At 32.4% G+C, this 17085-nt stretch overlaps 2 protein-coding genes and 1 long non-coding RNA gene across 3 annotated transcripts; 1 reads left to right on the forward strand and 2 right to left on the reverse strand.

Moving 5' to 3' along the window:
- The first annotated feature begins 6295 nt into the window (after positions 1-6295).
- Positions 6296-6682, forward strand: LOC126668193 (uncharacterized mitochondrial protein AtMg00810-like). The gene has a single exon (XM_050361405.1). It carries the CDS (start codon positions 6296-6298, stop codon positions 6680-6682), a length of 387 nt encoding a protein of 128 aa, XP_050217362.1.
- A 651-nt stretch (positions 6683-7333) lies between these two features.
- LOC130015170 (uncharacterized) lies at positions 7334-9380 on the reverse strand. Its single transcript, XM_056104837.1, has 3 exons — positions 9053-9380; positions 7602-7714; positions 7334-7512 (listed from the first exon to the last, which is right to left on the reverse strand). Exons 1-3 carry the CDS (start codon positions 9362-9364, stop codon positions 7482-7484), a joined length of 456 nt encoding a protein of 151 aa, XP_055960812.1. The 5' UTR covers positions 9365-9380; the 3' UTR covers positions 7334-7481.
- Positions 9381-13998: 4618 nt separating this feature from the next.
- On the reverse strand, positions 13999-15910 carry LOC130015157 (uncharacterized). The gene is made up of 3 exons (XR_008790176.1): positions 15647-15910; positions 14926-15049; positions 13999-14296 (listed from the first exon to the last, which is right to left on the reverse strand). It is a non-coding gene; the product is annotated as an uncharacterized LOC130015157 (long non-coding RNA).
- Positions 15911-17085: the final 1175 nt, after the last annotated feature.

Consider the following 17085-nt stretch of genomic DNA (forward strand, 5'->3'; position numbering starts at 1 on the left):
ATCAAACGCATCAAAACCTCAATCGATTTTTTTTTAAATCTCATCCGAATGAGAAATCTCCTCCGGCGCTCTGTTCATGGAGAACAAACCATCGAAGGTCTGTTCACACCGAACTAATGGTTTGAAGAGCAAACCAACATAAGAGAAATCTTCGGCTGGAGACTGAAAATTTCTCCTCTGGATGAGGTTTTAAAAAAATAAAAAATAAATAAATTTTGTTTGGAGTTTTAATGTGTTTAATTAGATTTGGATTGGTTTAATTAGGTTTCGATGTGCTTAATTATTTTAAACACATTGAAATTCAATTAAAATAATAGAAATTCAATTATAAAATTGGTAAGTATAATTTTATTTAATTATAGATATTTAAATAAAGGAAAGGATGAAAATAATTTAAAAAAATCATATATATAGAATTGGTAAGTATTTTAAACATTAAGGTTGTTTTTGAACTTTTCTCCTATGTGCCACTTCATGAGTTAACTAAGAATTTGGACTGTTTTTTGTTCAATTTTAAAAGTTTAAAAGTCGTTTTATACTAAAAATAAGTTAAAGGGTTGTTTTGTACTTTCTAAAAAAAATTAGGAATTTTTTTGTACCTTACACCTTTCATTTTTAACCTAAACCTCATCTGTTAATATTTAATTAGTTATATTTGAATAAAAGATCATTTCACCCCTCAACTTAACACAAAATATTAAAAAACCTCAAATTTATAAAAGTGGATAATTTTTACAAATAGCTTCTTTCCCACTCTCACTCTAGAAAGTGAAATGCACTCTTCAATATTAAATAATAAAAAAATTAAAACAATCTCTTACTTTTATTTTATTTCTTTAACTCACATTAAATTATTTTTAAATTTCAATTATTGCCCCTTATATTTTTAAACTTTACAAATCAAATTAATTATCAAATAAAAGGTAAGGGACCATTATTCACCTTTTTTATTTTCAAACTTAATCTAATTCATAATAAAAAAAAGTTTAACCTAATTCATCATCAAAATTTCTTCTTCACGCCCAATATTCCCAGCTGCAGTTTAGCCTATAATTCATTATCAAACTTCTTCTTTCATAACGCTTGTCGTTCATTCCGCTGCGAATTGTAATCTTCAGTGGTGAGGACGACAAACGGCTTCAACAATCTTTAGTGGTACTACAACATGATTCTAAAGAAATATTAACTCCAACATAAACTCTCGTCACAAACTATATATCCATATCTAAAATAGTAAAAAAAATCAAGTACAGCAACACGGATATTAGACACCCTAGATCATTGAAGTTATCTGTTATTACAGAAAGGGTATTAAACTTCATTTCGTTACAAAAAAGGTCACTGAGTTATACCTTCTATTACAACGGGAGGTCACTACGGCAGATTCGGTCAAACTTTGTTACAAAAAGGTCACTAAACTTATCGTGAATTACAGAAAGGTCACTGAGTTATATTCCTATTTGTAATTCCGGCTTGCCACATAAGCAAAAACGGTGCATTTAAATGTCAAAAGGGTGCGTTTTATATGAGTGACATCTCATTGTAACAAAAGATATAGCTTAGTGACTTTTTTGTAACAAAATAAAGTTTAGTACCTTTTCTGTAATAACAAATAAGTTAAGTGACTTAGAGTGTTTAATATCCACTGCAACACATACCTTATATCAAGAAAATAGTTAATAACTTTTTTACTTCTTTTTCATCTTCTTCGATCTTTCTCTCTTCTTATTTTTGTATGGTATCAGAGCAATCAATTCAATCAGAAAAAAATTCTTTACTGTCGCGATCGATCATTTCACTCAGTGGGTCGAGGTAAAGACGGTGTCGACTATAACAACAACAGAGATAGAGGACTTCTTCAAAAAGAAAGTAATATGCAGATTCGGTAATATATCACATACGCTGGTTACCGATTATGGCAAACAGTTCCACTGCCAACGGTTTAGAAAGTTTTGCGCAGATCCAATGATTAATCTAAAATTCACATCGGTGGCACACTCCTAAACCAACAGAATGACCGAAGTCACTAACCGAACCTTGGTATAAAGAATCAAACGAATGCTAGATAAAGCAAAAGAGAATTGGGTAGATGAACTCTATAATGTCATATGGGTCTATTGAACCACGCCAAGAAAAGGAAATGGGGAAACACCTTTCAACCTCGCCTATGGCACCGAATTTGTGATACCAGTAGAGATCAGAATGCCGAGTTTAAGGGTAAACTTCTTTGGAGAATCAACAAACGAAGCCAAAATAAGATTATATCTTGATTTGCTAGAGGAAAGAAGAAACCAAGCCAGAATAAAAGCCGAAGCCTACAAAAAACAGGCTGCACGCTATCACAACATGAATATAATTCCAGGAGAATTTCAAGTGGGTGATTTGGTCTTAAAAAACACCGAAATAAGAAGAGAAAATGCATGAGTAAAAAAGTTGCAACTAAACGTGGAAGGACCCTATTTAATCGAAGAAACTACTGGAAAAGGAGCCTACAAGCTGAAAACTCCAGGAGGATCACTTATCCCAAGATACTGGAATATCGAGCACTTGAAGCAATACTGCCAACAGATATCTGATATTTTTTGTATTTTGTATCAATAAAAATGAAAGTTGCTCGACAAACACATAAACTTAACAAAGCCAAAAACTAAACCAAATAGACTTGCCTGAGTCCCAAAAAGCAAATAGACTTGCCTGAGTCCCAAATAGCAAACATACTCGCCTGAGTCCTAAAAAGCAAATTGACTCGCTTGGGTTGCAAGAAGCAAACAAACTTGCCTGAGTCCTAAAAAGCAAAAAACAGAGGTTTAAAGTAACCTCGCCTAATTTCAGAGTTTAGACTAACTCTAAAAACACGAGTTAAAGGTAAATAAAAAGCCCCAAATTGGCCTCAAGAATAAAAGAGTTTAAAATGCCTCTAGAAAAAAATGCAAGTTTAGATTAACTCGTAAAGTAAGCAAAGAGTCTCATATCGGTTCTAAAAAAAATATAAAAGTTTAAACTCTAAAAGATATTTTCATTGATACAAATAAAATAACAAAAGCCTGAATCGGCCAAATTAGAAAAAAGAAAAGGAAGAGACCACCTGCTTTTTTCAAGAGCATCGGCCTTCTGCTGGTCAAACTTTGTTTTCACCAACTTAGCTAACGATGTCGGGTCGAGTTGGTTGACTCTCGATAGATCGACATAGGAGTTTTGCTCACGAAGTTTAGCCAAATGATACTCGAACATCAACAGAGAGTAGAAAGACCTAGTGTCGGCCAAACGACGGTGAAGCTTTTCTGCTTCCGTCTTCAGCAAATCCCTCTTCGAATTAAGAGAGGATGAAGAGGCCTTTAGATACTCGATTTCATTTGATAGAGTCTTGACTTGAGCCTCCAGCTTAGCAATCTCTCTCTCCCGAGAGGAATTAGAATACTGAAGTTGCAAGTTAAGAGCCTCGCGCTCATTTAAGAGACTCATTTTCTCGGTCTTCCATGCAGCGAAATCTTCCTTCAACTTTTTCAAATCAGCAACGGCGGCCCGACGACAGTTCTCTAGCACAATGATCGCATGAACCGTCCGAAAGCAATAATAATAAAATTAAAAAAGGAGAAGGACTAAAGAATAGAAAAATAGGAAATGGAAAAGAACTAAACACAAATCCTCTCAAAAAGGCGACGTTGACCGAATCCTCGCCATGTTCGCGATCGATGGACTCGATGTCAGTCCGAATAGAAATGTGTTCCATGTAAGCATGGAGGACGTCATAATTAGAGATCTTCGGAGGGGCCTACTTCTCCGCCCATCGAACCAAATTCGGTACATCTTCTAAAGGAGAAGAAGAAGACTCATTTGGGGTTTTCTTCCCCTTCTTGTGTTTCTTAGCGGTGGAAGGATTTGCCAAATCTCCTGAAGCCTAACGCTTTGGTTTAGAGGCCACCGGCCCATCCTTAGCGACCTCCAAAATCTTTTCTGAAGGATTCAAAGCCAAGGCATTTTCAGGATCATCCACCAAATAATTCTCCAAACTCAGAAGAGAAGCGGAAGCCAAAGAAATGTCGTCAGGAATTGGAAGGCTACTGCTCACTTCGTCCATGTCGACAGACATGTCCACTGCAAAGTCATTAAGAAAGTCATCGAGAGATTTAGACATACTACAAATAAAGAAATGAATAAGCAAAGTTAGAAAACAAATGCCTCCTACACCAATGGGAAGACTTGCCGAAAGCGAAACACGGCGATTCAAATAACTCTATAATAAAACGTTATACTTTTATCAGCCTTACAATCGGACAATAGAGACTTCGCAAAATCAGTCTCTTCAGGTAAAAGGGAAAGAGACAAAAGGGACACTTTACCACCCAAAAAGCTCCGAAAGAAAGCGGAAAAAGGTTTGTGCTTTACCAAGAAAAATTAAGGGGTCCAACCCTTTAAAGAACTAGCGAGAACAAATAGAGACCGACCAGGCCTACCGCCAGCATAAATAAATTTCTCGTCTTTTTGGCGAGATAAAGAATAAAAATAATAAAGCAGACTCAAAGAAGGGGCTTGGTCGTGAGCCTTACAAGACTCACGATAGGAAAAAAAACTAGAACAACATTAGGATGAAGCTGCCCAGGCGGAATGTGCAAATTTTCACAAATATGTTTTACAAAAGCTCGGGGGGAAATCTCAAGCGGCGAGAAGATGCTCCGCAAAAATAACAAGTTTTTTGACGAATTAGGAACATGATTCGCCTTAAATTTCGAAGCACGTTTTAAAACTTTATAAGCCTCGGGGAAATCACAATCGAAAGATAATTGAATAGTTTGATCAAACAAAAGGGAACTCGGGATATGTTTCACATCATCTTGAGCCCATCGAGCCTTTTCAGCTTCTTCAGACATTTTGATATTCAAATTGCAAAAAGGGGGGAAATAAAGGAGAATTGAAAATTTGAAGTTACAAAGATCAAAAACAGCCAAAATTGATGAAAAATCTGAAGAACACCAAGAAAACAAAACAACCCCAAGGAAAACCTAAACAAAAGACTCAAACACCTGAGTACGCGGGATCGAAGGAAATATATGAATCGGCTTTAAAATGAGGAATCTTGAGTTTATAGCTAAAAAGAGGAGGTTTGCATAATCAAAGCTCTCAAAAATGGAGATCGAGAAGTAAATATAAAACTGGAGGAAGATGAAGGCAAATAATTATTTAGGCGTTCACGAATCCCGAAAAATAGCAACGATAATAGTGGGAAATCGAAGGGTTAAAATCCTGAACATCACAACAGATGAGCTCCACGGCTGAACGAAATGACATTTGGCATAAATCCAAAGGCGACGGCAAACACGTGTTACAAAGTGGAAATAAAAAAATTCCAAAACAATAAGCAAAACAATTCGCCAGAAGATAGAACGACTCGCCCAATAGAAGGTAAAACAACAAGGCATAAATAACAAGACTTTAGCTCATTGGGGGGGGGGGGGGGGGCTAATGATGGAAACCGAATTCCAGCATAAGTATAATGAAGCCAAGTCTTAATAGATCCACTTATCCGAGTGAATATAAGGACTCTCTCAATGCGAAAGCCCGATGACGACAGCACCCAAATCCAAATGACAGCTCGCCATGCCTAGAGACTGAAGAGAGGATTCGCCTGAATCCCTGACAAGACCGAATCCTAAAGGACTCGGTAAAGATCCGGAATCAATTACAAAATGCGTCGCCAAAGACCTGATTGTATGGAAACTGAATATTATCAATAAGACTAGATATACAAAATTACTTTCCTATTCGGAGAAAAACTCTTATTTGGGAAGATAAGCCTATTTAGGAAGAAAATCCTAAATAGGACTCTCCTAGAATACGAAATTCTTTTCCTATTCAATGACACGCTACTAAGTAGGAATCACTAATCTCTTCAAACTCATACAAGATATTCATCATGCTCTATATAAATCTACGAGGTATTGTCTACAACCACAATTACATTCAATAAGCAAATACTCTACTTGAGCTCAATACTGACTTAAGCATCATAGAGTTAATCGGACAACCACCGTTCGACTGACCTTTACCCTATTTTGCAGGTTTAATTAGAGATCCAGAAGGCAGACTCCATCAGTTCACATGGAGTCATTTATCTTCTTCTATATGTGGATGATACAGTAGTAACAAGAAGCAATTCATCTATGCTGAAATCTTTCATTGATAAACTAGAAAATGATTTCTTCATGAAGGATCTCGGTGATCTACACTATCTTTTGGGATTGAAGTTGTTAGAAATGAGAAGGGTCTTTTTCTAAGCCAAGCTAAATATTCCCTTGATATGTTAGCTCGAGCAGAAATGGTTGATTGTAAACTTATCTCAACTCCATTTTTAGTAGGCTCTCATCTAAATGATTCATGTACTTTATATTCCGTTGCTACTCATTTTCGTTTGATATCTGGTGTATTGCAATATTTGACTCTTATGCGTACATATTTATCATATGGTGTGAGCTTTATATGTCAATATCTGAATGCACCTAATGCTGATCATTATACCGCCCCAAAGCGTATTTTACGCTATGTCAAAGGAACTACCACTATGGTCTGCAAATATCAAGGAACTCTTCTCAGTCTCTTCTTGGATATTCTGATGTTGATTGGGCCGGCTGCCATGTCACTCGACGCTCAACAACTGGATTTGTTGTTTACCTTGGCTGCAACTTAATTTCATGGGTCTCTAAAAAGCACACTATTATTAATGTTGCATGTTCTTATGCTAAAGCCGAGTATTGGGCTCTTGCTTCTGTTGCAGCGGAAATTTCATGGACACTTCAAGTATTTCGAGAATCAAACACTTCCTTCTCCTCCGAACCTATTATGCTATAATAATAGTGCTATATTCATTGCTTCCAACCCCGTCACCAAATCTCGCTTAAAACATATTAATATTGACTATCATTTTGTTAGTTAGGAAATTTGTTGCTCGACATATTATTAGTCTTAAATTTGTACCCATATTTTTAGCTCGTTGATGTTTTCACAAAAAGAGTGGCCAAACTATAATTTTTCTTGAATCGTAACAAACTGTGCATATTTCCTCTCTCGAGAACGCCAACTTTGAGGGGGAATATTAGAAGATAATCACTCTCTTATAATTATGACCAAGATATTAGTGATTTCCCATGATTGTAGTAATTTGTTGCCTTGTATAATCGTTTCTCTTTGTAATTATACTATGTATCTTTTCTATATAATTTGAAGTCTCCTCAAAGCATATTACGCGAGGCATTTTATTTACACTGCAAAATAATTTGTCTGTGAAGTAATATGCTTTAGCACTTAGGAATATGCAATTTAAATGCTAATACACATATAATGAATAGTTATAATGCAATAACTATTTGTATCTAAATCGTCCTTACAATCATGGCACACAGAATATGAATATGTATTGTAGTTCATACAAAAATAGTTATAATCAAACAAAATCTTATAGAATCACACTTATAGATAATTGGTATGCTTTACTCATCTGTCGTTGACGCCTTAAGAGCCCTGCAGTTTGACATATTCAGTAATAGTATTAGATTTGGCAACTATAAACAAGTGATTCAAGAAATCATGAGCTTGAAGATGAGGATTACTCTCGCATTTCTGTTATATCAAAAATTTGTTCCACAAAATTACTCATGAACTCCGGGTAAATGCAATACAATGTTTCTTGTAATTCGTTGAGATTCAACTGCACTCCTCGTCCCTGCATATCATGAGCATCATTCTTATATGTCATACACTTTTGCAGGATATTAAACTCCCTATGTCATTAGGGTTACTACGAATTACATAATGATCACTAAATTTCATTTTGTTACAAAATGGTCACTGAACTATACCTTTAATTACAAAGGGATGTCACCCATATAAAACGCATCGTTTTCACACTAAAGTTGTTACAAAAAGAACACTGAACTTTTCATGAATTACAAAAACGTCACTGAATTATATTTTTTATTATAAAAAGATCACTGAACTATGTCCCTTTTTGTAATAATAGCTTGCCACGTAAGCAAAAATGTTGCATTTTATATGGGTGACATCCATTTGTAACAAAAGGTATAATTCAGTGACCATTTTGTAACAAAATGAAGTTTAGTGATCATTATGTAATTCGAGATAACCTTAGTGACCTAGAGAGTTTAATATCCCACTTTTGCACTTAATTATCAAAGATACTAATTTTTTCGGAAAATCCGAACTTTTATGAATTTTATGAATTCAAATCATAGACATGAGTATTTTCAATTTTACATTGATTTAAAAGATTTTATTTCAATTATAGTAAAATTTAAATATTTAAATAAGGTGTGTATTTTTTATACGAGCCTAATGCTTCAAAGTCCAAATATTTTTAACATCTTACATATCTGTCAAAAAAATTTCATTTCAATAGTATAATTTTAAACAATATACATAATTATTCAATTTTAAATGATGAAGTAAGAATGTTTACATATGTATTTTCTAAAAACAATTCATTATATCTTTGTAATTTTACATATATAACTTCTAAAAATTAAACTTTTTGATAAATAATATCAAAAACTTTTGAGATGGTGCTACAATTGCTGATAACTCTGTTAAAAAAAATTACTGAATACTTTTAAATTTGGATTAAAACTATTGAAATTAAAAAATTAATAATTTAGATTTATTAAAGATCGAAAAGTTTGAATTGCATATCTATTAGGCATTCCTTAAGTGGCTGCCATGTAAGAATAAGTTCATAATTACTAATTTAATGATGTGAAATTTAAACAAAAACTAACCTATTTACTAATGTGTTTTTTTAGAAAACTTTTTATTCACTAAAACATATATTTTGGTATAAGAAAAAAAATTCAAAAAAGTGACATATTTATACAAAAATCAATATGGCAACCAACCTAGAAAAACACTTTCTCCGTACTCAAATTTTACAATCAGGTTATTTTAAATAAAATTAAACAATTCAATTTTTTTAGTAAAAAACTCATAAAACTCCAATTTGTTTTAAACTGTGAACCCTAAAACAATTGTCAATCTCGATTATACGTACCAGATTTTTTGTATTAGCATGATTGTACACATTTCTCATGAAGAGGAGCATTCCTAGAGCAGCGGCTTTCACTTGTTTATAATACAATACTCCATTCTCTTTGCTCTCATCAGGTTTGTAATTAAGAACATCAGCAAGGAACGAGTTGGGAGGGAGTTGACTCATCCAATTTTGAGTTACAGAAGTTGGTACTTTTTGAGCTTGAACTTCTATCTCATGCTTATTCCTTGCTCTCGTATAAATCATTCTCATTTGTTCAACATTTTTAATCTCGTCCATTGACGTCCAAAAGCATGGATGGATACATACCATCTCAATGTTCACCCTACACATACCGATATGTATTAGCCATGTTTTTAATAAAACTTAATTGGTACATATATAAATAAATAACGGAAAAATGGTCATTTATGCCTTTAAAGTTTGCCTCCAGGATTAAGCAAGTTCTCAACGTTCAAAAAGGTTCAAATATGCCCTCAATATTTTAAAAAGTGAACAACTAGCCCCTGTTTTGACTTAAAAATGAGACGTCGAGGGTTTGAATATCGAAATTGGGGAGCTTGGCTGTTCAATTTTCAAGATATTAGGGGCATTTTTTTTTTTTGGTCAAGCACCAAAAAGCAGCACCATTTTATTAAGGGCTTTTTATATAAAATACAGGATTTGGGCAAGACTTTACTTTTATACGGTCTAATCCATATCTTTACTTTTCACACCATCAATTTTATGAAACCTAACCTTTTTTTTTGGATTTCTTTCTTTTTTACCGTTTTCTTATTTTACTTCTCAATTGGCGGTTTCTTCATTCTTCTCCGCCATTTTCGCTTCTCTTCTCCACGATTTTTGCTGTGCATTATCTCCATTACTGCACGACTCCTCTTACTTCTCTCATTTTCATCTCTATTTCATCATTATCTCAACCGTTCTTGTTTATATAACAGTAAATTCTTTTGAGTTGTGAAAAAAAATTCACGATTTCTACTCCTTCGCTTCCGCCGTTCCGCCTCCACTGTTGCGTCTCCGCGTTTCGCCTCCATCGTTCCGTCTTTGTCTCGCCGCACCATCTTTTTTTTATCTTTTTAATTTTAGATCTGAAATTTTTTGTTCTTTTTTTTATTTTCAGATCTGTAATTTGTTTATCTTTTACTGTTGATTCACCATTAAACATGTATAAAGAGTATCTTTAAAGAATCTAATACTTATTTCATGTTATATAGAATAATTTTGTGATTTTATATAATAAAATTCTGTTATTTCTGCATTTTTTTGTGTTTTGTTGTATTTCTGCGTTTTTTTATTCTGCAGAACGATTTGTTGATGATGATTGATTGCTGAATTATTGTAATGTTACAGTGTTGTTGATTTTATGTTGACATTATGTTGATATTATGTTGATATCTACTGATTCTTTTTATTTTAACATTGACAAATAAGATAATATTGTCTGTGAAATAAACTTTCGTTGGATGAAATGAAACTGTATCATAACAGTCTTTGTCGAAATTTAGTTAGGTATGAGAGGTGGAATGCAAAACAATTATACAAGTGATTTTGAAGAAACTGTGCAGCTGCAAAGAGAATTGAGGAAAAAATATATTTTAAAATAGATTTCTTTAATTTGTGAACTGGTGTGCTGGTGTATATTTAATATTTTTTTATTTTTATATGTAAGAATAATTTTATTTTTTCATTTGAATTATTGTTGTTGTTTTTTCATATTGTTTTGATTACTTACTCTGATAACATCTTTATCTGATTCATTTATTTTAAACATTTTGTACCTTTATTGTTCTTTAGTAGAATTACTAATATCATATTAACAAGTTATCAACATAATGTCAACATGATATCAACAATTAATGCTAATATAGTCAAGATGTTTGTAAAATGAGAACATTGATTGATTTAAGCCAAAAACAATCAACATATTATCAAAAATATGTCAACAACTCATCAATACAACAATTTAAGACTAAATTTGCTTTTCTTTTAATGATTGAAAAATCAACATGTTATCAACAGTATATCAACAACATGTCAACATAAAATTGAAAATTAAAAAAAGTTAAAATACTTATCAACATAATGTCAACAATAAATCAACAAAGAATCAACAATTAATGCTAATTTAGTCAAGATGTTTGTAAAATGAGAACATTGATTGATTTAAGTCAAAAACAATCAACATATTATCAAAAACATATAAATAGTTCATTAATACATCAATTTAAGACTAACTTTATTTTTCTTTCAATGATTGAAAAATCAACATGTTATCAACAGTATATCAACAACATGTCAACATAAAATGGAAAATCAAAAAAAGTTGAAATACATATCAAAATAATGTCAACAATAAATCAACAACGAATCAACATAAGGAATAAAATAAAACATAACTTTTTGAAAAATTGTGACAATCGATAAAATATCAACAAGAAATCAACAACATGTCAACATGATAGTGCTAACATATAATTATCTAGTTTCTATTAAATTTTATTTTATTTAGTTTATTTTGCGGATAAAGTTATCTAATTTGCCAAAAAAAATTAAATTTTTTTTCCGATGTTAAAATCAAGTAATACCAACTGATTATCAACACAAAATCAACAACAAATCAACAACACTGTAACATTATAATAATTTAGTAATCAACCATTATAAAAAAAAACGAGCTGCAGAATAAATAAACACAAAAATACAACCAAACACAAAAACAAAATGAAGAAATAACAAAAAATTATTCCATATAATTATAAATTTATTTTACATAACATGAAATCAGCATTATATTCTTTAAATATAATCTGTATACATGTTTTATCGTGAAAAAACAGTAAAAAATTGTAGATATGAAAATAAAAAAGAAGAAGAAGAATAATGAATAAATTGTAGATCTGAAATCAAATAGATGACGACGACGAGTAGAGGAGATGATATTGTTGGCGAAGATGACGAAGAAGACGATGATGAGAACGATGACGGAGGAGCGGAGGAATAAAGGACGACTCAGCGGAAGACGGCGGAGAACGGTAAAAAAGAGGTGACCTGAGAGTGAAAGAAAGAAACATGAGTGAAGAGAGAGAAAATTGAGTTGAGAGGAAGAGAGAATTGAAAATGAGGAGAGAGAAAAAAAGTGAAATTATGATGTCTCTATTATTAGGGTTGAATATATACAATCCGTATAAAAGTAAGAATTGTGTCCGCACATGGTAGTTTAGATAGCTGAAAATATGACCCGTATAAAAGTAAAGATTTAGCCAATGTTGGTTGATTGTGTAAAAAGCCCTTTTATTAATGCTGAAAAAAGACCCAGAAAACACAGGCCAAGCCCAAAACCTCAAAGCCCTACACGCAGGCTAACTGGTTCTAAAATACAAAACAAAATACATCAGAGCCTGGCAACAGGCAAACAGCAAACTACCAAATTAAGTCAAGACTCAGCAAGCACAAACAACTGCACAGAATTAAGCCATCTTTGCCTCAATTGCTCTTCTCATTCTGCTGAAAATATTATCTGCTGATATGGCATTCTGGTTGAAAACAATTTCATTCCTTGCGTACCAAATGTGATACACTGCTGCACAAAACCACAACTTCCTAACTTTAGCTTGTCTGGTTTTCCCTTTAGTTCTTCTAGTGAAAAAACTCACCTCCCTTCTCCAGCTATATGCCTGCCTATGTATCTCCAGAGTACTCAACACTTTACTCCAAACATCAGCAGCAATAGGACAATCAAAAAAGAGATGCTCAATACTCTCAGCACAACTATTGCACATGGAACACACATCAGAGTTGATGACTCTCCATCTAGCTAGCTTATCTTTAGTTTGCAATCTACCTAGAATAGCTAACCAGGTAATAAAAGAGAATCTGGGAATCATTCCAGAATTCCAAACCAGAGCATGCCAACTAACCTTGTTTTGCTCTGGAATCAAGCTTTTCCAAGCACTTCTGATAGTAAAGACTCCATTCTTCTGAGCCTTCCAAGTAATTTTATCCTCATCAGTGCTAATTCTGATATTTTCTTGAATAAACTCCCAAGCATTTAGGGTCTGGTCATCAATTGGATCAGGAAGCCTCCATCTGTTACTTCTCCACAGATTAGCCACCTTTATATCTTTCTTCACCTCAGTATCTTTAATACAAATATTTGGGAATTTATCTACCATGGATTCTCCACTCAACCAAGGGTCATACCAGAAGTTAAATTTTGTCCCATTACCAAGCTTGTAATCAAACATGTGCTTTATAAGAGGCCTAATCTTTAACAGATTATTCCAGGACCAGGAGCTGTCATGAGGTTTAGTTAACCCCCAGAAGCTAAGATGCTTTAGCTTATTAGTAATCACCCATTTAGTCCACAGAGCTGGTTTTTCACTCACTAACTCCCATATGTGTTTTGAAACAGCAGCAATATTCCAAACTGAAATTGGTTTTATACCCAACCCTCCATAACACTTGCCAGAACTGATGAATTTCCAGCTTACCAAACCACCATTTCTATTGCTATTATTTCCATACCACAAGAATTTTCTACAAACAGCTTCAACTCCTTTAATCACTGCTTTTGGCAAAATGAAAACCATGCACCAGTATATATGCATACTTAGAAGTACAGTGTTGATCAGCTGCAGTCTTCCTGCATAAGATAGGCTTTTGGAGGTCCAAGAAGCAATTCTGCTGGTGACTTAGTTATAATATAAAAAAGGCTGGAGCCTAACGTTTCGACAGTCTACTTAATCTCTTTTGAAATTGTGTTAACACACAAAGCGCGCGCACAAATATGCATATTGGGTCCAATAAACACTATTAAAAATAGGCATTTAGCGACAAATAATTTCGTCGCTAAACGCTTGTTTCCCGTCGCTAAAATAATTTAGCGACGGATTCCAGACGAAATGAGTATGCATAAAACATTTTTAAGAAAAGGAGGTGTGTCCGCATAAGCAATTTTTTAATTAAAGGTTAAATATAATCATCAATATTAATTCCAAAGGTTTATGGACTGTATAAATTATTTTTTGAGGTATTTCTATGAATTTAGTTATAATTGTCAGTAAATAAAATTATTTTACTTTTATTAAACAAGACTTTTTTGAAAGTATACCTCAAAATATCTTGTACATCTTTTGTTAGGCGATATTCCTCTTTAAGTTTGCCATCAAAATTTATAGTTAGTTTTTGCACGCGTGTAAGGTTATGCAAAACGTTCTCCAATGTTTGTCCTGATAACTTTGCCTATAAAGAGTAAACAAAATAATTATTTTATTATGTAATTTTTACACACAATATTTTGAAAATTGATTTCTTGAATTGTTTTATGAATATAATTTTAAAAGCCACTCGGAAGTTTTATAAATTTAATGTTTTGAATAAGGCTTAATTATTTAAAAAACTCCCACTTTAAACTTGTTTTTTATTTATATCCTGACTATGTTAAAAAATCAAGTACCCAATTTTAGGTTTTTAGGTTTCATCTCTACCCAAAAGCACTAAAATTGTCTCTTTTCACTTAAAAAAAAGTTTAAAATAATCCTTTAATTTATGTTTATATACTAATTAGACGTATGATATAACATTTTATATAATTGTTTTTAACTTTTTCATCCTTTAAATTATTAAATTGTCAATTATATTTTTGTATTGGATAGAGATGAAATCTAAAAATTCAAAATTGATTATAAATGACTTTTTTACAAGATCAGAGTATAAACGAGAAAAAAAGTTTAAGGTGAGTTTTTTTTAAGTAATTAGGCCTTTGAATAATAAATAACTTATTTCAATATGATGTTATCTATGCAGGAGAAAAATTATAAAATAATAGCAAAGCACATTACATGTAATGTTGCCGTATATTCAATACGAACCTTTTCAACGACAATCATTTTTTCAATTGTAGCTTTTGCTATATCGTTCTTTGCGTCAGCATGCATTTTTTCAAGTTCATTCAATGTCTCGTCCATTATTAATCACCTTCTGAATTCCTGCAAACTGTTAAAAAAAAATATATAAGCATTTTTATGGTAAAAAAATTATACTCCAATTACCTTCTATGTTATTGTCAATAAACTTATAATTATTCTTTTTCTTCAATTATGGTAAAATATCTCATATAAAAAAAATTAAGATGGTGAATTATATCCCTTTTTTTCAATTACCTTCTAACCCTTAAATCTTTACATTTTTATCAATCGCGACTAAATTTTTTGATTTTATAATTTTTTTTAATTTGAAAAGTTTATCGCAATTGTGTCTATTTTCGAAGCAAATCTCTTTTAAAATTCAAATATTTACATCGTTAAAAAGAGTAGGTCGTAATTGATTAAAAATGCAAAAGTTCAAATTTTAAAAGTGGTTTCATTCGAAAATAGATATAATTATAATAAACCTTTTAAAAAGTAATTTGACAGATATATAATCAATTTCATCATAGTTGTGAATTTTATGAATTTGTTTTGCCTACAAGATAACACAAATCATATAACTAAAATGAAAAAGAATAACAGAAAGAGAAATAAAGGAAAACATACATATACATATTAGAGAAGACTCGTAGAAAGAAAAGCTAGAGATAGAATTCAAGCACACCTTATCGAGCAATCGAAGTCACCGGAATCAGATCGCTCTCTGTAGTTACCAGCGAAACATACGAAAATATATATGAAGACTGAAGCTCCGCGTTTAGACATTAATTCTTGAGAAAAAATTAGTAATTTTGTATCATCTGATGTTGACAGAGTTGACAGATTCGTATATATATTATATATGTTATGCATATATTTTAGTTTGCATCTAATCATAATCCTTAGGGAAATTACTATGAAACTCAGAGGTTGTGAATGGCCGCAAGTAAACAACCGGCTGCAACTATGAGAATAAATATTCATAAAAGAAAACTATGAGAATTAACATAGTTTATCATTATAAATATTTGGTAGATGATTGTTGTCAATGAAAGGTACATAAAATTTCTTTTTAGGACAAGAAAACGAAGCTTATCATTATAAATATTTGGTTTTGAATATTCTTTTAGTTCATATGATCATTATTTTATTTAAATATAAATCTTGTGTAAATGTTCAAAGTCATGGGGATATGATATTAAAATTTGTAAATGTTCAAAGTCCCGGTGATATGATATTAAAATGAAAAGGTATAATGAATAATTATATCAATAACTGCTATGAAAGTACTAAAGATATATTCCCTTCAGTCCATAATATTTATCATATTTGAATTTTTTTTAATTCATAGTATTTATTACTTTTTTTTTTGGATAAATGATTATTGAATTAGCTCAACCACAAAGCAGTGGAAGGCAAAAAGTCTTTGCGAGAAAGACAGAGCTACGAATAATTACAGAAGAAAATTAAATTTCTATAAACATCATTAGCTAAATAATCAAAACCCTTGTTGTAGTCCTTGTAGAAAAGAACCGCTTTGCAAATAGACGAATAAGCTAGAGAATCGACGTCCACCGTATCATTGCTGAATATTCTCCTGTTTCTCGCTTTCCACAGCTCCCAAATAACGAAAAACCAAATTGTTTGCCATAGATTTCGATATTTCCTGTTAGATAAGCTACTCCAAGCATCGAAGAAATTATGAATAGTGTCCGGGACAACCCAAAGAAGATTACATCTGTTCAAGATCCCATTCCAAGTAAGCCATGCAAACCGGCAATGAAGAATGATGTGGATACTCGTCTCCTCTTCCAAGCAAAACAAACAAGAAGAATTAATTAAAGGAATTCTTCGACGAATCAATACGGCATTTGAAGATAACCTATCTCTCGCTAGTAACCACATGAAGAAATTGATACGTGGAGGTAGCTTGAATTTCCAAAACCTGCCAAAAGAATTATCTTCCCGCAAAACTGAAAGATGTCTCAGAGAAACAAAACCCGCTGCTGAGTAGGACCTGCCACTCCAAGCAAAAGTATCTATGTCGTGACTGTTTGCTGAAAGGATGCCGTCAATGTGCTGCTGAAGCCGTTGAAACTGGGACTGTTCTCCTACACGAAGCCG

The sequence above is a fragment of the Mercurialis annua genome, linkage group LG2 (genome assembly GCF_937616625.2).
Source record: "Mercurialis annua linkage group LG2, ddMerAnnu1.2, whole genome shotgun sequence".
NCBI classification, from domain to species: domain Eukaryota; kingdom Viridiplantae; phylum Streptophyta; class Magnoliopsida; order Malpighiales; family Euphorbiaceae; genus Mercurialis; species Mercurialis annua.